Source organism: Thrips palmi, unplaced genomic scaffold (genome assembly GCF_012932325.1).
Source record: "Thrips palmi isolate BJ-2018 unplaced genomic scaffold, TpBJ-2018v1 HiC_scaffold_5, whole genome shotgun sequence".
Classification (NCBI taxonomy): domain Eukaryota; kingdom Metazoa; phylum Arthropoda; class Insecta; order Thysanoptera; family Thripidae; genus Thrips; species Thrips palmi.
The window spans coordinates 14,720,976-14,741,894 of NW_023144632.1; the positions used below are offsets into that span (position 1 = coordinate 14,720,976).

General features: G+C 53.6%; 3 protein-coding genes across 6 annotated transcripts; 1 reads left to right on the forward strand and 2 right to left on the reverse strand.

Moving 5' to 3' along the window:
- Positions 1-880: 880 nt before the first annotated feature.
- On the reverse strand, positions 881-13,968 carry LOC117651379 (proton-coupled amino acid transporter-like protein pathetic). 2 transcript variants are annotated; one of them, XM_034395376.1, is made up of 9 exons: positions 13,606-13,762; positions 10,919-11,128; positions 8,170-8,300; positions 6,066-6,152; positions 4,908-5,180; positions 3,757-3,841; positions 2,712-2,999; positions 2,301-2,479; positions 881-1,973 (listed from the first exon to the last, which is right to left on the reverse strand). In XM_034395376.1, the coding sequence occupies exons 2-9, from the start codon at positions 10,931-10,933 to the stop codon at positions 1,568-1,570; spliced, it is 1,464 nt and encodes a 487-aa protein (XP_034251267.1). In that variant the 5' UTR covers positions 10,934-11,128; positions 13,606-13,762; the 3' UTR covers positions 881-1,567. The 2 variants fall into 2 exon arrangements, with proteins under 2 accessions (XP_034251267.1, XP_034251266.1); XM_034395375.1 differs by lacking the exon at positions 10,919-11,128 and having other exon boundaries at positions 13,606-13,968.
- Positions 13,969-16,336: 2,368 nt separating this feature from the next.
- Positions 16,337-17,730, forward strand: LOC117651381 (ATP synthase mitochondrial F1 complex assembly factor 1-like). Of its 3 annotated transcripts, none has more exons than XM_034395379.1 (2): positions 16,337-16,641; positions 16,733-17,730. In XM_034395379.1, exons 1-2 carry the CDS (start codon positions 16,480-16,482, stop codon positions 17,567-17,569), a joined length of 999 nt encoding a protein of 332 aa, XP_034251270.1. In that variant the 5' UTR covers positions 16,337-16,479; the 3' UTR covers positions 17,570-17,730. The 3 variants fall into 3 exon arrangements, with proteins under 3 accessions (XP_034251270.1, XP_034251271.1, XP_034251272.1); XM_034395380.1 differs by having other exon boundaries at positions 16,346-16,521; XM_034395381.1 differs by having other exon boundaries at positions 16,482-16,570.
- Positions 17,610-20,542, reverse strand: LOC117651382 (acyl-protein thioesterase 1). Its single transcript, XM_034395382.1, has 5 exons — positions 20,163-20,542; positions 19,775-19,920; positions 19,455-19,701; positions 19,206-19,370; positions 17,610-19,104 (listed from the first exon to the last, which is right to left on the reverse strand). The coding sequence occupies exons 1-5, from the start codon at positions 20,397-20,399 to the stop codon at positions 19,054-19,056; spliced, it is 846 nt and encodes a 281-aa protein (XP_034251273.1). The 5' UTR covers positions 20,400-20,542; the 3' UTR covers positions 17,610-19,053.
- Positions 20,543-20,919: the final 377 nt, after the last annotated feature.

The window sequence follows — 20,919 nt, forward strand, 5'->3', positions numbered from 1 at the left end:
CCATGGCGATTTTTTTTTTCATGTTTTAACCATTTTCTCAGAACACAGACAATTTCTTGTCACTTTGATGAGCCAGGAGGTTTAGTTTTGAGGAGTGGTACATTTTTTATTTGAACCATTTTTTCATATCATGAACGGTTCTGGTTTTCGATTGTTGCAAATTTATGTTTTTCGCGTTTACGGAAAATTTCCACGATGAATTTTCGAAAAAATTTGGAATTTTCGTTTTTTTAATAGTTGAAATAGTTTAGCGTTGTTTATTTGAAAATCGAAGAGGGGGGGGGGGAAGGAATCCACGGACCTCGGACAATAGGGGTTCTTGGGAACCCCTAAAAAACAATTGCAAGGTACGATCATTATTTGGGAAAATGAGCTCAAAATTTTGGACTAAGGCATGGACATCAAGTTCCAGACCGTTCAGGCCTAAACGTGTGTGACCTTGACAATCAGCAAAAGTGCATCCGTAAAAGTAAACTAATGTTACTTTTGATGGCATTATGATGTCAGTGGTGATTCCAAGCCGTGATCACGTTGGCGGACCTGTCCGCGGAGGGAGGATGCACGTAGGAGGCCGACGCGCAAAAAAAAAGAAGAAAAAAACAGAAAGACAGGAAGCTTGTCCGGCGCAACGCTTGTGCGTGAGCATTACAAAGTGAACAATCGGAGTCCAATTACTCGCGATGGGTCCATCAAAGGCGTGGCGCCGCGAGCGTCGTCATGGCCCCGCGGCACTCTGCCCCCACTTCCGGCGTCCCTGGCACCGCACTGCTAACACGGCTAACAGGGCGTATCACCCGAAGAATGGCTGCGTGGCTGTTAATATGTATGCATGTAGGTGTGAGAACAAGTAGACAAAGTGGTTCTAGGAAATACAAGAGACTCTCTGGAGATTTCAAATATTCTTTACTTCGTGAAAAAACTATACAAACAATTTCGTAGCGATTTAATGATTTGCAGCAAAAGGTGCGCGCCCACGGGCACGTCCATGCATGGGAAGATCATCATTGATTTGACTCTCTCTCTCTCTCTCTCTCTCTCTCTCTCTCTCTCTCTCTCTCTCTCTCTCTCTCTCTCTCTCTCTCTCTCTCTCACACACACACACCACACACACACACACACGCAGACAGGGCCAGGCCCGCGCGGCCCGCCGTGACGCCGTGCCCCTCTTCGTACTTTTCTTGGACCACGGATGATCCCCCGGCTTACATGACAGATTGTCGCCAGACTCACAGACTCACTGATGCAGGGGCTGTAAAACCTGTCTGAATATCACAGTAGTTATCACTGTTTTTCACTTTCGGCAACACGACGCCGTCTGTTTGCGCGTCTGCAGACAGTCCTGGCGGCGCCGCGCCCCGCGCCAAGTCGCACCGACGGGGTGCTCGGGGCACGCCGTCGACGCCGACCCCTCCCTCCCGGCCAGTGGCGACACCAGTGGCGACGCTAGGGGCACCAGCCCCACCTCCTGTAGGAAGGGCAGTGTGGCCGAGCCTCCCCGACGGCGAAGGTCTCTCTCTCGCACTCATGGAGCGTCCCTTACAGGTGCGAGAGAGACGCGTCGACACCCCTACTTGAGCGCGTCGTACAGGGAGGCGTACACGCCCGACACGGCGGTGAAGACGGAGATGGTGACGAGCGCGCCGTTCTTGCCCGCCAGCCCGAAGCGCGTGGCGCGGTCGCTCGTCTCCCAGTCCACGACCGTCTCCACCACGGCGGGCGTGAAGATGCCCAGCGCCGAGAAGAAGATGGCGCCGATGAGGCTGATGACGAGCTCCAGGTTGGGCACGGCCACGGCCACGATCATGCACGACACGATGAGCGCGGCGCGCATCACGCGCTCCATGGCGGGCCGCCGGTCCTCGCGCACGTGCGGCGACACGAAGTCCCACAGGATCTCCGCGCACACGAAGAACTGCACGGGCACGGTGAACAGGATGGCCACGCCGATGAGCACCTTGACGGCCTGCGCGGGGCTGCGGGGCAGACGGAGTCGGTCAGGATGGCGGTGCACAGAGGCCCACCGGCGGAGGTGGCCAAAATTGAGACGCGTTTTGAGCTCCAGAGTCGCTATACGGGACTCGGACCGAACGAGTGACCCCACCAATGGATTGCTCTCCGAACGAGGAATCCATTGGTGGGGGTCTCACACGTCCGGTTCGTGTTCTATTTAGCGACGCTGGAGCTCAAAACGCGTCTCGATTTTGGCCGCCTTCACCGGTCTTCTGGCCCACTCTGCGGTGTCGACCCAAGTGTGGGGAGAACTCCTCACTTCCCGGCGCGGAGCGGGCAGTGAGACTTACTACTCCTCGGTGGGCAGGCTGAGGGCGATGTTGGCCGAGATGGCGTCGCCGAACGAGAGGTAGCCGAGGAAGCCGATGCTGGCGAACAGCACCACGATGCACGACATGGCCATCGTCATGACGCCCGTCCAGCCCGTCATCTTGCGCGGCTCTCGCATCGTGTTCTCGATCGGCATCACCTGCAACCGGAACGGACCGGAACCAGTCAGTCACCTGCCGTCGGCGCGGTAGGCCACCCGCTGCTTTTGCTGGAGCTCCTGTTGCATTGCTATTGGCATATTGCTATTGCCATATTGCTATTGCCATATTGCTATTGGCATATTGCTATTGCCATATTGCTATTGCCATATTGCTATTGCCATATTGCTATTGCCCCAAAATGATTGTCTGCGGACGGCCGTTGCCGCTTACCGAGCCGATGCCCTCCATGGCGAACAGGGCCGTGGAGAAGAAGATGGGCATGCCCTCGAAGCTCTCCACGCCGTAGCGCCGCCCGCTGGTGGCGGGGTCCGGCAGCTCGTGGAAGATGTAGTAGAGCGTGATGCCCAGGCCGGCCACGATGCACGAGTTGGCGATGAAGGAGCAGGGCACCAGGTGCTTGAGCAGCCGCAGCTGGCACATGGGCACCAGCGGCACCATCAGCAGCGCGATGTACACGCGCGTGTCGACCGGGTCGTGGCCCGCGTACTGCTTCACCAGCTGCAGGGAGGGACAGAGGTGACGCTTGGCTCTCTCGCGCACGGCCGCAGGGGACCAGATGACCGGTAGCTCTGGAGCCACCCAAAGGGACTCGAACCAGACGTGTGACCCCACCAATGGATTGCTCTTCAAACGAGGAATCCATTGGTGGGATCACACGTTCGGTTCGAATCCCATTTAGCGACGCCTATCTGAAAACATGCATAGAATTTCGGCCACCCGCAGCGGTCTTCTGGCCCCCTGTGCGCTGGCACACTCCACGAGGCAGCGTGATCGCTCGTCTGGGTAGGCCACCCAACTGACAGTGGCAGCCCCGGTGGTGGCTCGCGCGACGCCGCGGCCCGAGCGCCGCGCTGGGTAGGCCACCCAACCGACTGGCGCGGTCCGGCGCTGTCCGCGACCACCTATCTCGGCTCAAGGCGGGGATATACGAGCCGTAAAACATCTTTGAAAGGTACACTCCAAAGCAGAGTCTTCGGGCGGGCGGTGGTGGGGGCGGTGGAGGCGCGGCCGTCACCGTCTTCGTTGTTTTGCTGGCCTCCCTAAGACGCGTTGAGCCAGATAGGCCGTCGCGGACACGGGGACTCCGGACCACAACACCTGGAGCGAGCCATTCAGAAGAGTAGCTTCGTGGCTCTGTCTCTGTCGCCCTCACAGCGCTCGCCGTAGCAGTGAGACGGAGACAGGGCGACGGACCGCTCTCCTGAATCGCTGCTCGTTTTTGCTCGTTCCAAGGAGGGGGCGGAGAAGGACGCACCTGGTGGATCGACGAGGCGATGAAGATGATGTAGGCGGACATGGATAGTGCGTAGCAGAGGAACAGGGAGATCTTGACGAAGTTCCTGGAACCAGAGAGGACGGCTTATGTTGTGTGTTATCGCGTCCAGGAAGCGGCTGGAGAGGCCGGCCCGGTGTCCTTGGGGAGGACGATGGCGGTGACGGTGGCGCTGACGGGGCGGCCGGCCCGGGCGCGACGGCACGGCGACGGAGTCGCCGGGATGCGGCGGGCTGCCGGGGACACGCGTCGCGACGGAGGGAAGGCAATCTAATTATACTGAGCGAAGGTAGTGCTGCCGAGGCGACCGCCACACCGCTAGACGGCTAGCCCCGCGAGCCGCAAAGGGCTTTGCCGGCCCACTGCGAGTGCACTGCTAGTGCTGCCAAACTGTCGAGCAGAGCAGGGCGTCCTTCGCGCCGACGCGGTGGGCCGACGCGACGCTCGCGGGTCACTTCGGGGCTCTTCCGTCGCCCTCCGTCCTGCCGTGCGTTAGCCGTTAGCAGTGCCGCAGCGCCATGGGCGCGCTCAAGGGCACGCGGGCCGGCATCCCACGGAGGGAGAGGGGGAGGGGGGGAGGGGGGAGGCACCGAGAGCAGTGAATCTGTGTCAGCGTCCAGCCAAAGGAGCCGCACTGTTGCGGATAGCCATGCAGACGCTCCTCTCGAGACTGCGTGAGCCCCAGTTGTTCTCACTTGACACCAATACAGTATCGACAACGAAAGTTGAAGTGTGGTACGTCCCCCCTGCAGGGGCAGAGGCGCGGAGTGCGGAGGCCCCGACGCCGCCCTGCCACCAAAAGGCGCTGCGGATCGGGGGGAGGGGGCACGGGGTCACCCCCCATGGAGGCGGTGAAGGCTAAAATTCGTACTTCCCCCTGTAAGTAGGCAATGTGAGCACACCCTCCACACACACCCACACATACACTAAACCCGAACGTCGGACAGTGGGCAAGTAGACGAGCGCAGGCGGCCCGAACCGATCGTGCGGCCTCGCTAATGCATTGCCCTCCGAACAAGGCATCCATTGACGGGGGGTCAGATCGGTTCGAGTGCTGTTTAGCGACTCCGCAGCTCCACGCGCGTCTAGAGTCTTGGCCGCCTCCACCCGGCGTCTGCAGACGCGTGGCTTACTTGGCGGCCGTGGCGTAGGGTCGCAGCAGCTTGGGCCCGGACTGGAAGGCGCACTCGGCGGTCTCGCCCATGCCCAGCGTGGGGATCCGCATCCGGAAGTACAGGGTCTGCGCCGAGCGCACCAGGATGACCATGCAGTGCGTGCAGACGAAGCCCGTGACGGCCGTGCCGATGACGCCCAGGATGAGGCCGCTGTGTCTGAAGGCCATGGGCATGGCCATGATGCCCGAGCCCAGCCCGCCCTTGAGCAGGTGGAAGAAGGCCCCCATGTTGCTGGCGACAGATGAAGAACAGAGTCAGTCATTTCGGAAGTTTTGAGCCCGGCCCGAGCTCAGGAAGTCCTTGAGAAGGAAGGATGCTCCACACTTGGACGTGTGGAGTTCGCAGTCCCCACACTGCAAGTGAGTACCTCACAGAGCCCCCATCCTTGGCATGGTGCAAACGTACTGCAAACTCTGCACTTGCAAGTGTGGAGACAGCAAACTCCACATGTCCGCATTTCAAGTGTGGGGACACGGTCACTTTGGCCGCTTTGGACCTGCCAATCACACTCGTTGGCGAAAATGCTGGCGAGTCATCCTGCGAGATTCCTCGTCTGCGACAGACGGCTTATCTCCGCGGTGCATGCATACTTCGCTTATCTGCTTGCGCGCGGATTGACTACACCTCGAAAAGAAAACACGGCCACTTTTATTGTGTCGCGACGTGCGCAGTGTGGGGAGCTCGCTCGCAAGTACTTAGTAGGCGGTCAAAATCCTGGAGGGATTTGGCGCTCCAGAGTCGCTAAATATGGGACTTGTGTACGTGTGACCCCCACCAATGGATTGCTCTTTGAACGAGGAATCCATTGGTGGGGTCAGACATTCGGTTCGAGTCCTGTTTACAGACTCTGGAGCTCAGAGTTTTGGCCGCCTGCCCGCGTCAATGGGAAGATGCTCGATGTGGACGGAGTTGATGCTTGCCAGTAACCTCACAAAGCTGGTCAAAAAGTGATTGAATCCTCTAAAAGTGTGGTTGTGTCAGATTATGTTGACTATACTGATTACCAACTAGACGTCCACTGATTATCTCGAGTTGGTTACCCCTGGACGAGAACGAGTCTCGGCATCAGCATGCCGCTAAACGGCCTATGCCACGTCTCGGTCGGTGGATACTCACGAGTATTGGTGGCTGACCTCCCGGTCGCTGAACGGGTCGTAATCATCCTTGTTCGTCTCCGAAATCCGGTTCCTCTCGCACGCGTCACTGGAGAGCAACAAAACAGCAACGCATCATCTCTCTGTGCGAAAGCAAGGTCCTTCCCCGGGGAGGAGGTCCTCCACAAGCAGCCGGGGAAATGTTGTCATTGCCATTTTTATTTTTAAGCAATAAAGATAATGGGCCGCGTGGTAATCTCGAACACTGTGTTGCATGCACGCGGCTCGCCGCGGCTCGCGGGCGCCAGCCCACCCGGCCACACCTTTCGCGCGATAAGGTTCGATTAGAGCGATAGCGGGTCATTCCAGTAAGCAATAATGAAATGACAGCGCGCCGAGAGGCAGCGAGGCCAGCTCGGACCAGCTCACCCGCGGCAGAGGCGCGCACAGTGGGCCGGAAGACCGGTGGAGGCGCCCAAAACTCTAGACGGTCTTGAGCTCCGGGAGTCGCAACAAAACCGAACGTATGCCCCCTCTCTGGTGAAAAAGGTTTTCCCAAGGTTCTCCACAAGCATTAAAATGTTTATTGCCTTTTAATTAATTAAGTATTAAATTATAAGAGACCGCGTGATAACTTTTCGAAAACTTTTATAACCCTTTTCTTCCGCCTGTATAAACTTACAGACCACCGGGCCAAAACCATATCGATGCATATCGCTGATTAATTATAGCGGTCATTATAAGTTTAATAATGAAAAATTACAGCGCCTTATAAATGTTATGGACATTCACCGGGGAATGCCCATAAGGCCTTTAATACCTGGAGGCTCCAAAATTTTAAAAGGACCTTTAGCTCAATTCAATAAAAAATAAAAGTATGACCCTACCAATGGATTCCTCGTTCGGAGTGCAATCCATTGGTGGGGTCACACGTTCGGTTCGAGTCCCATTTAGTGACGCTGGAGCTCAAAACGCGTTCAGAGTTTGGCCGCCTCCACCGGTCTTCTGGCAAACCCAGTGGCACGGCGCGGTGGGCTTTTGCTTTCATTTGCATCATTTGCACGCCACGCTCTGCCACTAGGCCCGCCAGGCCCGCCAGGTAGGCTTCGCACATGCGCACGGGACCCGCCCGTGTCGTTGACATGCTCTCGACGTGTCAGGCGAAAGCACCTCCTCAGACGCAGCCGCACTGGCAGAAAAAAGGACAGAAAACGTACGGAACAAGTCTGGTCAACAATTTGCCTCGACCGTCCGGTAATTTTTTCCGTTTACACGAGCTCATGTGGAACAAGTACGGACGATCCGTGCTTTTTTCCCTTAGCTCCGTAGTCTTCTGTACATTTCCCGTACAAAAGCACGGAATTTTACTCGAACCATTACAGGACCTCCTGCTGCCACTTTGTTAGGGAAACCTCCGGGCAGAGCGTCAATCGGAGAAAGTGTGTACAGATAAAGATGATGTCACTGCCTGCGGCTTTTTCCACACATGAATAAACGAGTCTGATTTTTTGGCCTTCTGTGCGGCAGTACACTCGGCGGCTGCGAAACGCTCCGCCATCTCAATGGTCATTGGCTTCGCGACTCACTCCCCCAGTGCCGAAGAAAACTTTTGAGCTGCAGTGAATGAATGAATGAATGAATGAATGAATGAATGAATGAATGAATGAATGAATGAATGAATGAATGAATGAATGAATGAATGAATGAATGAATGAATGAATGAATGAATGAATGAATGAATAACATTCATAAATGACGCACCGCGTGGTTCAAATATGGCCGAGCTTTCCCGCGTTTTTGCGTTTCGCCTGTTTACGACCGAAACGTTTCCCGTTTGGGAGCGCGCCGAGTGGGCGGCCACGCGGCGCAGCGATTTCAAGGCCGCGAAGGCCGCCAAGCCAGCAGGCCGCCAAGCAGGCCGCCAAGCAGGCCGCCAAGAAGGCCCGTGTGCGGTAGGCCCGGCTCTGCGGCCCTCCCGAGCGGCAGCACCGCGGTAACTCAGGGGCGACATTCTCTCCGCGGAGTCGGAGGGTTGGGCTGGTTAGGCACGGTCCGGCGTGGTCGGGGTGGAAATGTACCGCGGCAGTGTAAAAATGTCCTGGCAACACTCTTTATTGGCGCCTTACCCATTCTGGCCGGCGTCGCGGTGCGGCTCGAACTTGACGGTATCCATGACGAAGCCCGCGTTCAGGGTGCCGTGGCCGCGGGCAGGTGGGGCCGTGGGGGCGTGCTCGCCCCAGCCCTCGCTGGGGCACTGCTGCAAGCACAAAGGGTGCACTTCGTCAACGCACTGAGGGCCGGAAGACCGGTGGGGCCCAAGGGCCGGCCGAAACTCCAGACGCGTCTTGCGCTCCAGAGTCGCTAAACCAGCACTCGAACCGAACGTAGACCCCACCAATCGATACCTCGTTCGGAGGGCAATCCATTGATGGGGTCATACCCTTTTCCTGGGTGCCATATCGTACATCAGATGACACAGAAACCGATTATCTCACCTACTCGAGGAAATTGGGTGTCAAACGAAAGTGCGTAAAGATAATGCGCTCCCTCCTTTTTTTGGCCCGCCCTTCTATTCAAAAAATAGGGGAGGGCCTATGCATTGCCTTGTGTTGTGTGTTTTTGTTGTTGTTGTGTTGTTGTTGTTGTGTTGGCGTCTGTGTACAAGGAAGGAGTTGAGCTAGAGTAACCAGATTTGGAGGGTACTTCAGGAGTACCGTCCAAACAAATAATCCCGGGGGTGCAAATCCCGTCCGGGTCGCACAAGGGCTGCTGCAGGTGCATCATGGTTTACATGAGCGGGAGGGGGATTTCCGCCATTATTGGTGCTAGCAGGGCACATAGGGGTATTTTTGGAATCGGGGCGACGAGACAAGTTGAATGGACCTGGTCCCGACCCCATCGGCCGCTTTTACAAGTTCGCCAGATCAGGATCTTCAAAAAAGGGGGTCGACCGACTAAAAAAATTTATTGCAGATTTCGATTGGTCTTAGCAAGACCTTTTCAACGAGGGGTCGGAAAGGGGGTCCAGGAGCCCGACTTCGTCTATAAGTCACATCAGGATCTTGAAAAAAGGGGGTCGACCGACTGAAAATTTTTACTTAAGTTTTGGATAGGTCTTGGCAAGACCTCTTCAACGAGGGGTCGGAAGGGGGGTCCAGGAGCCCGCCTTCATGAGTTATGGGAAAAAGTGCGACGGACTCGTTTTGCGCTCCTGCTGTGCCTCTATTGCAAGGAGTTGCAGTAGCATGGCAAATACGGGTATTTTCGGAATGAGAGCGAAGAGACAAATGAAATGGGCGTATTCTTAGGACAGTTGGAGTAAAAAGTGTAAGGACTATTGCATATTGTGAATAGAAGGGCGGGCCTAAGTCACGATGGTACATCGATAACTTTGCTTTACCCGCTCACGGTGTGTGTGATGCGAGCGGGCCGAAGGCCCGGGCCTTCGACTGGCCAAGTTGGGCCTGATGCGAGGGCCGAAGGCCCGAGAAAAGGCCGCCGGCAGGCCAAGCTGGGCCAGCCCCCTGTCGAACCGAGTTGCCGGCGCAGCGAAGCGAAGCTGGCAACTCGGTTCGACGGAAGGGTGGGCCCTAGCTTGTTAACCTTTGGATGGGTCCTTTCCTCGTCGCGGAGTGAATTGAAGAACAAAAAACGTTAACGCTAACGCTAACGTGAAAGCAGATGATACTTATGAGAATGTTTATTTCAATGTATGAATGTGACATTTTGTCAATTTATTTCAAAGAGTAAACACTCGGAACTCTTTTTTTGAAAAATTTGTTACACATGGTAATTCATGGAAATGTCAATTTTAGTATAACTTTTGAATATCCTAACGTGCCATTGTTTTGTGTTAAACATGTTCGCAATGACGGTGGGGCACTCATATGTCCGATACCACTTGTGTTGGGTATCATTTTCGTTGTTTCAACGCGAGGATGCACAATTTGGTGGCTAATCACATAAATACTCAATACCCGTAAAAGTTGTGTTCGGTACTAGGGCAAGGCGCCTTGCGGCACGCGGCGTGTCAGCCACATCTCCAAGCGGGGCCGGCCGGCCGGCGCGCCACCCGAACCCGACCTCAAGATAGATAAGCAAGAGTGGCGCACACTGCCGACGCGCCGCTTCTCGAGAGGGGCAGGGGTTCGGGGGGCGCTGAACTACGCGTTCTACGCACTCAAGGCTCAAGTGCGTGTGTGTGTAGACTGCTGCGGGGTGTGGCGGGGTGTGGCGGGGCGCGGCGGGACGTGGCGTCTCGGCTAGGGAATGGGCGAGGGGGGCAGCTACGCGATGCGTGCTAGCAGCGTCTCGTGACGACGCGCAACGCGAGGGACGCACTTCTTGAGTACTAGAGAGCTGGGTGTCGAGGTTATACGCCGCGCGCGCAACCCGAGGCCCCGCAGGCGCCCCGATTCATGGTGCGGCGGGCGGCACGGCGCGGCAGACTGCGGGCCCTCCGCTCATAATCTTCTAGGCAGGCCAGCCAGCCGCTGCCTTGCCAGCGAGGCGCTCGGCCTCTTCTAGGCTTGCTAGTCAGGCAACGAGGCTACTCCTGCCTGGCTAGCCGGAAACTCGGTACTCTCTGCACGAGAGTACAAGCACGCTGATACGTGAACGTATCATCTGCTAAAAAAATCAGAGATCCAGGAATCAGTATCGCAGCACCTCTGGGAACTGTCAACAGCTGATCCCCAATTGGTCGTGACACGGGCGTATACATACGGCTACAGGTCTCAACAGCAGCTTGGTGGCACGCTGCTAGCTCCCTGAGTTTTGATTACTTTTGTTCTTCACTCGGCGACGAGTTCGAGTCCAAAGTAGGCTTTCCGGCCGACAGCCTTTGCAGGCCTTCGGCAGAACCGAACTGCTTACCGGTGCGGCGCACATGGCGACGCAGCGGCGCGTCGACGTCGAGGGTGTCGAGCTGCTGCGTGGCTGCAGTGGCTGCAGTGGCTGCGGGTAGGGTCCTACAGTGTAGAGCCCCACAGTGTAGGACGCTAGGTGCGGGCGTGGCGGGCCGAGGAGCAGCGGTCCGTCCGATCCGTCATGCGATCACAGATTGCAGTGTGCTGCACCTGGCACCTGCGGACACACACCGTTTTTGAGCCTTGTTGCCAACAGCGCCATGCCTTGGCCATGCTTTCCCTCGAAATGGCGACCAGACGAGCGCGGGGCCGACTCGGAAGAGTGTACACTCGCAAGAGAAATGAGCCGTGCGCAAGAGATCGGCCGCATGCCCTGTGAAAACTTTAGTCGTCCCTTGATGACAATTTCAAGGGTAATTTTCCTGACAACGACGCCATAAAAGACAGTTGATGACATTGTTTTCATGCCCATGCAATAGGTAGAGGAGCTTTGATTAAAAAGTCATCAATTTGTGATGAGATTGTCATCATTTTAAAGTGACGATTTTGTCATGGAGTGACAACAAATTTTCACAGTGTTCCCCGCATTGACAGTCACTCGCCCAGCCCGGCTCAATTCTTTTGCGAGTGAAGTGCACGTTGACTGAAGGTAGACGCTTACTATCGTCTGGGCAAGCTGTGAAAAAGAGTGCGCATGTGCACAATGCGCCTGGGTTGTTGGATGGAGTACGATGGCCGGCAATGAGTTACTTGCTATGTTAACACTTATTTACGGAATGCCCGTTAAATAGATGACAGTAAGCGTCCAGGTTGACTCCAATATGAGCCAACGATATAGGTACGTTTTCAGTTTGCAGAGTAACTCACTACTCCCCCCAACGAGCGATTTCCTTAGTGTCATAATCTGCGAGTAAGTGTCTGCAGCGAGTCCCTTTCGCGGCATTGAGGATGCCGGCCTGGTGCATGCCGGCCTGGTGCATGCCGGCCTTGGGCCTCGCAGTGCAGTGCCTCTCACTGGCCCTGGAGGGCGCCGAGACGACCAACGGAGCGAGAACCGTCCGCACTCCTCCCCACTGTCCAACCAAGTGTGGAGAGCACGGTGCGGAGTATCTCCACTCTTCGGACATTTTGCAGCGCAGTTGCGAGGGTTTGGCTGGACAATCGGTATGCTAATTAGGTCCGTGCGTCGCGGACGTCGCGGGTATCCCCGCCGCCAGGGAACCCCCTGCCGAGTGCGTCATCCAATGCACTCTCAAAACCTTCATCCGTATTTAACGTCTTTTAAGCTCAATTATGCCTAAAAATTATCAGGATTTAGCCGAAAACACACTAAACGAACCCTAAACTAGAAATTTCGGAGAATTACGGCGAGTACTATACCGCTAGTGTGCCTAGACCGGCCTACATTAAGTACACAGCTTCCCCCCCCCCTTTTTCCCCTTTTTTGTTGTCCTTATTCGTGTTTTTTTTTTCACCGGCTAACTATAGACCGGACTCGTATTGAGTCTGTAGCAGTTTTGGCCGTGGCATTGTCTCGGCGCTAAAATTAAAATAGCGGAACGAGTTACTCGGCCACTGTATTGGTCTTGATTCATTCAGACGGCAGAAGCGCTTCGCGGCGCGCCACGCGTGGTGTTGCAGCGGCGGTGGTGGCGGTGACTGCCCCGTTTTGACGTGTCTGACACACATTTCGTGCCACACAAAATAATTCCTTCGTAAAGTAAAGAGGGGTACCGTGAGCTGGGGTGATTTTGGCCGACAGGCACTGCAACACCACTTTTAACCCACATCACCTCGCACGTCACGATGCTCGTCTCGTGTTTTGGAAGCATCGGCATCTTCTTGTTCCACAGCGATCCAAACTGCGTTTTGTCGTTCTGGAGACAGTGCCGAAGTCGCCGCAATTGCCGGCAGTGCGGACCAGTGCCGCGGTGCCCCAGTTTCCTACGGCGAGACGCGGAAGAACTGGCGACAACCCCAAACCCCAACCCTGCCCAACCACACTGTTGTCAAACTTTCGTCAGTTACAAGCCGTTTTGCTAGTTTGATTTGGAATTTTTCACCTTAAAAGTTGAAAAAAGTAAAAATACGTCAATGGAAATGGGTTTTATTGCTGTTGGTTTTCTGTTATAGAAAAAATTTCATATGGAAGACGAGTAATTTTTGTCACTTTGCCGATAGTTAAAAATAAAAGTCCACGCCTTACTTGGTGACAGTTGGCCTCCCTTCCCGCCGACAAAATAAAATGTGCACTCTACATTACTTTATACAATTTTTGTACGTGTTCTTACACGATTTCGAGCATGGGGGCGCATCTTTCGTACAGATTTGTACAGAAATTCGCAAGAATTTGTGTGATTCTGCGTTCAAAAGTTTCCGGAAAATGCCGTGGGCTCAAAATTGTGTGAGGCCACGCACCAGGAGGGCCAAGGACCCCGAGTCAAAATGTGAGGTATGCAGTGGCCCAGGCCAGAGGGGGCGGAGGGGAATGGTACGAGTATGTTTGGCAGGACTGCATACCTCTCATCCTGTCTCGGGGTTGCTAGCCCACCTGGTACAGTGTTGTACACAAATTTGCACTTCGGAGATTGTTGTTGCCCCCGTGAGGTCCCGGGTTCGTCGAAGGCCAGAGGGCGACGGTGACATAGTCTGCTGTCATCCTTGCCCCATGACGGGGGTGCTCACTTCACTTACCCCTCCGAGTGCTGTGATCTCAACGCGGGAGGCGCCCCCTGGCTCCATCCACCCCAGCCTACACTCCACCGTCCGCGACCACGGGGTGCTCGGCGTGCTGGTGCTCGTCGCGTCGCGTCGTCGCGTCCCCGCGGTGCGTGCCGTGTGCGACGTGCGTCTGGTCGAGGTCCGCAGCGTCCGCGGAGCCGAGGGCGCGAGGGAGCGACGGCGGCGCGGACTGACTGCCTGGCGGCGTGCCGCGGTGTGGCGACTGTGTCGAGCGAACTGCCCTGGCTGGGCTGTGGGCTGGCTGTCCTGCCTGTCAAGTCTCGACGGACCGACGGACGCGCTGCGGTGGCCCTGCGCGCCAAGCTCGCAACTCGGAGGCCGACACTCCACTCGCGAAACGCGCAACGCGCGCCGTAGAGGCGAGATGGATGGTGGGGCCTGTGGCAGCCGGTGGCAGCCGGTGGCAGCCTGTGGTCCGGGGGGCCGGCCGAGGGGTCCGGCAGGGCGGCAGCGGGCGGCAGCGGCCCGGTCAAGGAGTACTACTTGTCCTGGCGGGCAGGCGGGCAGGTGGGCAGGCGGGCAAGCCGGACAATGCGAAAGTGCGCGCGGCTACGCGCGGCCGGCCCCGGAGGCGGGGAAAGGGGAAGGGGCCGGGCGAGGGGGAGGGGGAGGGGGAGGGGTCTCCAAGGCGAGCGGGCGGCAAGGGCGCTGCGGTGCGGCACACTGCCCGCCGCGGACCGCGGACCGCCGATTTGTTGCAGGCTGGCTGGCTGGCTGGCTGGCTGGCTGGCGGGTAGGTGCGCGGCACGGCGCGCGGCGCTCGGCACTCGGTGGGCTCGCGGGTGGGCGGCGCGGCTCGCGGCGCCCCGAGGTGCCTGCCTGCCTGCCTGCCTGCCTGCCTGCCCCTAAATCCCCCTCGATTACGTTCGCGCCACGCCCCCGCACCGCCACCCGCCGCACCGCCCCGGCGTGCCGGCCCTCCCCGCGTGCCGGCGGCGTGCCAGCGACCAACGCCCGCCCCGCCCCGCCACCCCCCGCCCTCCGCGACGCCTCTGCGCGACGCGACGCAGACGCTAAATCCACGCGCGACGCGACGTCATGCATGCCTCCCCGCCCCGCCCCGGCCCTACCCACTCCCCTCCCGCACCCCGCCCCGCCCTCGCTGCGGCCCGGCCGCCGGCCCTCCGCACCTCGGCCCCGCAGTTCCCTGCATAGAGAGCCCCCCGCCCCAGACACACACACTTAAGACACTCTCTCACACCTACACACACCTACACACACACACACACAGAGTGAGTGTGCACAACCGTTCTCTACGTGCGATTTTCTCACTACTGCCATTTTGTTATGTCATCAGCCTGACGTACAGCGCGAAGCATTTCAAAGTGTTGCCATCCAGCGGACGCTCCCAGAAAGGGCCTTTTGTGCGAGGCATGGCATGCGGCACTGGAAACGACAGTGCGAACTAACGGGCATGACTTTTGCCCTTCGGAGGTGGCCGACAAGCTGCCTGCATTGTTTTCCTGGATTCCGTACAACGCTTCTGTCGCCCTGTCACCCCACGAGAGCGAAATAGACAGCACCACTCACAGGAGTCCACGGTGACGTCGTCCCGGACGCGGTCGCACACCGGGCTACGGCACTGGCGGCCGGGCGGGTCGACGGGCAGTGCGGGCAGCTGCGGACATCTCCTGTCGCTTTGTCTCTCTCACACCCATGGGGCGCCCCGTACAGGCGAGAGCGACAGAGCGACGAAAACGACTCTCGGAATGAGTCTGGTGGCGCGGCGCGCTGCAGCGTGCGGCCGCGTGCCGGTGAGCCCTGGGCGGCCCTGGGCGGCCCTAGGTCGATGCACGGCCGCGGGGGACTAGGCCAACACCGGTGCAGGTGCACACTGTGGGGGCCCGCAGCCTAGGGAATACAGCCCGCCGCCCTCTCGGCCTCTTGGGCAGTGCACTGGGCGGCAGGGCTGTGCAGTGTGCCAGAGGGTTGTGGGTTGTGCCCGGTGGCGCGGTGGCCCGGCCCTCGAAGGTGCAGTACAGTCCATTCCCCGGCCTCGCTTCACCTATTGGAAGGGGCAGGGGCTTGACCCCCTGACCAGCTTGCCTCCATGGGGGAGTTTTGCCACGGTTTTGCTGAGGCCCCCACCACATGTAGGCACCGCCACCCGAACCAACCCTTCGCAAACGCCCCGGTTCGTGGAACTTCCCCATAACGACGGCCACGCTCACTGAATCCGCTCAACACTCTGGATCGCAGTTTGAGGAATCTCGGAACTCGCCAGCCTGGCCGCTTCTTGTCCGCCCGGTGGCTAGGCAACCCATCGGCCGCGGCGATCGCTCGTCAGCGGGTGTGGTGTGACTGGGTGTGACGTCCAGCACCGCCACGAAGTGCGCGAAGTGGTGGCCGCACTCGAGTGCCAGTTTGCCTTCCATCCGGACTGCTGGCTGGGAAGTGTCCAGCGCCTGCGAGGTAGGCCACCCATCCGTCCCGCAACGCACACGAGTGGAGACGGTGGCCTACCGTGCCCCTGTGAGGCTGAGGCGCAAGGTAGGCCACAGTCTCCACACCGGTGTGTTGCGGGACGGATGGGTGCCTACCTCGCAGGCGCTCCAGGCCCCCTGAGGTGACTTGAGCGGCCAGACCAAAGCCACAGCGGCGCTCTGCACGGATGCCTGAGACAGTATCTCTGTGGCCACAAACAGGGACGTTCGGGTGTGCTCGCAAACGAATGAAGGTTTGACACCTTCATTGGGAGGCTTGGCTTGGGAATGGTCCCTGCCAAACAGCATGGGATGGACGTAATTTGCGTGTTCTTCATTTCACTTCGAATTCAAATCTCGCGCCACAATGTAACCTCGCGCAGCTGGCTCTCGTCAAACAAACATGGCCGCGGCCGCTGTCAGTGTCGGTCTAACCTTAGAAATGGTTAGCGATTCTCTACCTCTAGCTTTGTTTTGTGATGTGATCGTAGCGGGTAGAGTATGCAAATGTCTGAGACTTGTCGATGGTCTTTGGCTCGTGCATCTGCCTTGTAGTCTTTACTTGGTTGCCACACGCTATAAGATTGCCATAACCAGTTTATCTGATACCCTTTAAGAGTTTGATTGAATGTTGTTTGTTTCCTTTTTTCTAACAGGTGTGGTGTTTCAGAGGAGTGTTGAATCGAGGCTGTTCAATGATCAGGTCCACCCCTATTAGCAGAGTCCAATGTAAGACGTTTTCTGTCTCTGGAATAAGATGCAAAGACAATGAAGACATGAATTCCCTCAAAACAAATCCTTATTTTGACAAATACTCCCAAAAAATTTCTCAGCTTGAGAAATCAACGCCAGAAGAATTATCTCAACGCATAACTGCTATTCGAAGGAAGGCGAAGTCGTTCAATTCACGCCAAGGGGAGTCCCAGGCCACATCGTCAAATGAAACATCGCCATTCTCCAAAAAGAAGAGCTTGGATGATATTGTCAAGTTGGACCTTTTAAAGAAGAAGTCTCCCCAAGAAATCACAGATATTTGGTTGCAGCACTTTGCATCTGCAAAAGATTCTATTTCTGTAGTCATATCAGCCAAAGTGTATAGTTTGATTCTTGACACCAAATCTAACCATCCAACATTTCTCTTGCCTTTACCAAGACAGCATGGTTACGAATATTTTGTTAGTCAATCTTGTGGTAATGAATTTCATTTTACTCCACTCATTAATTACCAAACTTTCAAGGAGAATGCTCCAGAATGTCTTGCATTGACTCATTTCACTGAACTAGCCAATGACAAAGACATAGTGTTGATGCAGGGTGAATTCAATGATGATGTGTTAAATATTTCAGAAGCTATGTGTTTGACAAACCAAATACATAGATATTATGGTGAAAACGACATCAAGCGTCAAAATTTACTTGCGAGATTTTCTAATTCGCCTGAAGAGTTTAGACATATGGACCTAATTGTAGAACTTGAGAGATTGGCAAGTTAGGTTTATGAGTTCATGATCAAATCATCAAATAAGGTAACAGTTTGAATTCTTCTGTTGCTTTATTCAAATTTTTTCTTGTGATATATGTTAATTAACAATATCAAACTGAATATAGGGGTACAGAAGAAAACCAGATGAATAAAAGTTCCAGTTTCAAATTATCAATGGAAAAAAATAATCTTTTGTTCCAAGACTGCCCACTGATCAAAAATTCTTTCTCTGTAGAAAATAATTGGCTATCACAAAAATAAAATTCACTCAACTTTTCACAAGAAATATATGTCTCCATAACAAGATTATTACAATTCACACACAATCAATTCATATGAGGAGGGTCTAAGTACATCATCTCATAACTTAGTATAATAGTTTAATATCATTTTGAAGGACCCAGTTGACTCTAATTGCACAACTCTTAAAATCCATAATGGAACAGTTAAGGATATCACCACAATTCAAAGAATGAAAAGTGAAACCAAAGAACAAAATTAAGAGGGTAAAGTTTGAGAGCTATAATGACAGCAGTCATGACTGACGAATACAAGAAAAAGAGTAAACCACAGTTGAGACTTTAAACATCTAGCTCTAAAAATTAAGAAAAAAAAAAAGGGAATTAAGAAGTGCCCAAAGATGTTAAAGCAGATCAAAGTGAGATTGGTTTAAAAGATACCATAAGCATTAAGTATGGCTTGGTAAGTACACTCAGGAGTGGAATGGAGCATCGTAGCACTCTTTAATATGCACTACGAGAGAAAACTTATGCAAAGTGAAGAAAAGCAATATGTTGAAATGAAGCTGAATTTTTAAGAAAACGTCACTGATTGATTTTACAGACACCTTTCCGTAGGTTTGCTCTTCTCACAAATTTTACTTTAAAAAAATGGTTGAGCATGGCACACTTCAACAAACACTATAATGAATAATTAGAGAAGCTTGTCAAAGGCAGGTACCCTAAGAACCGATTTGAACAGAAGCATAAATAGGATTATTATTGCAAGAAAGATTTCATTGTGAAGTGAGTTGCCACTGGCTTGTACATGTAACTCAAAACTACCCAGATTGTAACTGCATCTTTTTCAGAGCTATCAGAAACTTGACTAGTCCACATCATCTCAGATGAAAATAAGATCTTCTCTACACAACTCTAGGCCCGACAACCTAATGTGAGAGGGAATGTTATTTAGACATAACAGGTGTCGGCAAACATTTTGCCTCCAAGTTAAAAATAATAATATCTAAAAAAATTAAATTAGATGGATCTCTCTACAAATTGTTTCACTAGTTTTTGATTCAAAAATAGAACAAACCTGAATTATTACATGAATGGGGAAATGTTGACTGGTTTCAGTTTTATGGGAATCTAAAATATATCTGAGAAATCCAGTGAGGTACAAGTGTTTATCCAAGGAACCAATTCTCATGGCACAAATCTAACCTTAGAATGTTGGAGGTTGTTTGTTTCGCCTTCATTAAACAAGTAGAGATTAAACACTTTGCAAGTACTTCTGCACAAAGTCCTTAATGTCTTTCATTTCCTGAAAAAAAATAAGAAAAAAAAAGGCATTAGACAATGAAATTAAAAAAAAAAAAAAGATATGGTTTAGAGTGAAAACGTATTTTAACAAGAATAACCTACCTCATCAGAGGAGGAATGCATCAAACCACTGTATGTTTTAAACTCACTACTCTTGAGGAAGTTCTTAAGGAGTGATGCAGTCATTTGGCCCCACTTGAAAGGCACAATCGGATCACAATCTCCGTGGCACTGCAGGAAAGGGGTGTCCTTGTTGCCTATCACATACTGCAAATGAAGTTTAAAAATCAAAGTTGAGCATGTCCAGCATGACTATAATTCCTGCTTGAGCCGAAAGATATGGTTGCTTACATCTGGGAAGCTCTTGTTCAAAGGCAGCCAACAGGATAGTGCAACAACACCAGCCAAGGGCTTGGCGTAAGTAAGAGCCGAATAAAGGGCCAAAGCCCCACCCTGAGAAAAACCTCCAATTAAGATCCTATTGGAAGGAATGCCAGCACTGATTTCAGAGTCAATCATTGAATGGATGAGCAAAGAAGCTTTTTTGATTCCAGCTTCATCCTCTGGACCATTGGGATCAAGCGACCTCAAGTCAAACCTGAAACAGTTCAGACTGTAAGAGACAAAACATTCATTGTAGACAAAAAAAGCTAGAGCAGTGATTAGCTCACCATGCTGGCATCTTGAATCCAGAATTGAGCGTAACTGGCATGGTCTGAGCAGTGGGGCAAATGACTTTCACGAACGGAGATCTCAGTGCACCCATGGCACTAGCCCACCCATGACCTGTGTCTCCCAAACCATGAAGAAAAATAAGCTGAAACAGAAAAGACGAGCATCAACTGAAAACTTGAACATTTGTGTTGTGAAAAAGACCCAAACACAGTTAAACAGCTGAATCGAAAACACCATGATTATGTAATAAAGCCTTAAAACAATGTTGGTAGCCATATAAGGCACGAGAATACTCGAAAATTCGCTCCATACCAATGAGTCAAAAGTCGAAAGGAATCATAGCAAGTAGTCTCACTCAATAAGGGACGAAATGAAGGAACTCACTGTGGCTGTGTGTTTGGCTGTGGCTGCAATCACGACTGGTGTTCCTGCCATGTCTAGGCTTGTTCTGTTGTAGGAACGTGAATGGTCAGTGGTTTCTCCTGAATCAATCACTCCCCCGGACACAAACGAAATAATACAGGCAAGCAAGACAAGTTTCACCAATGGCCCTCTGGCTTTGACTTCTGATAAGCGCTTGCGCTTGGCCACAGACGACAAAATTTGATGTTTTTTTGTCATCGTTATGACAAGAAAAATCTATAACTTGTAGAAGCCTGTGGAAAGCCCGCCAAGTTTTCGGATTTCAAGTTTGCCAAAGGCCAAACCGAATTCTTCGGAGTTCAGTGTCAGTTTACCAATGCGGGAGCCAGCGCAGCCACCGTATGGACAAATTCGACACCAGATGCACCAGATGGTGTTGAGTGCTGCAACAGACGGGAATTACATAATTGTTGAAACTAAAACGAAACTGCAGAAAATTGAATGTGCTATGCTCCTGGCATTCGGCAAGTTTCCAGAAAGCATGCAGAAAGTTATGACCAGTAAATCTACATTTCCTGTTTGTATTTAAATTGTCTCTTTTCCTTGTTTGAAACAATAATAAACTCATTTATCTCCTTTTACGCCTTTAATCCACTTTACCCCATTTTTTGTTAGCTGTCATGAACCAAAGCAGACTATACTCGGCCTCCAGGAAGTTTATGAAGTGTACCAAGGCACTAAAAGTAAGCCACATGAAGTCATCGCTCTTGACTCTATA

Coding starts and splice junctions, on each gene's coding strand:
- LOC117651379 (XM_034395375.1), bottom strand. CDS start 13,653: ATGGAGCCAGGGGGCGCCTCCCGCGTTGAGATCACAGCACTCGGAGGG. Junction 3,000..3,756: donor TCGCCTCGTCGATCCACCAG/GTGCGTCCTTCT, acceptor CCCTCCCTGCAG/CTGGTGAAGCAGTACGCGGG. Junction 2,480..2,711: donor CCATGGAGGGCATCGGCTCG/GTAAGCGGCAAC, acceptor TTCCGGTTGCAG/GTGATGCCGATCGAGAACAC.
- LOC117651381 (XM_034395379.1), top strand. CDS start 16,480: ATGGCCGCGGCCGCTGTCAGTGTCGGTCTAACCTTAGAAATGGTTAGC. Junction 16,642..16,732: donor TGCCTTGTAGTCTTTACTTG/GTTGCCACACGC, acceptor TTTTTCTAACAG/GTGTGGTGTTTCAGAGGAGT.
- LOC117651382 (XM_034395382.1), bottom strand. CDS start 20,399: ATGACAAAAAAACATCAAATTTTGTCGTCTGTGGCCAAGCGCAAGCGC. Junction 19,702..19,774: donor GGATTCAAGATGCCAGCATG/GTGAGCTAATCA, acceptor GAACTGTTTCAG/GTTTGACTTGAGGTCGCTTG. Junction 19,371..19,454: donor TGAACAAGAGCTTCCCAGAT/GTAAGCAACCAT, acceptor CTTCATTTGCAG/TATGTGATAGGCAACAAGGA.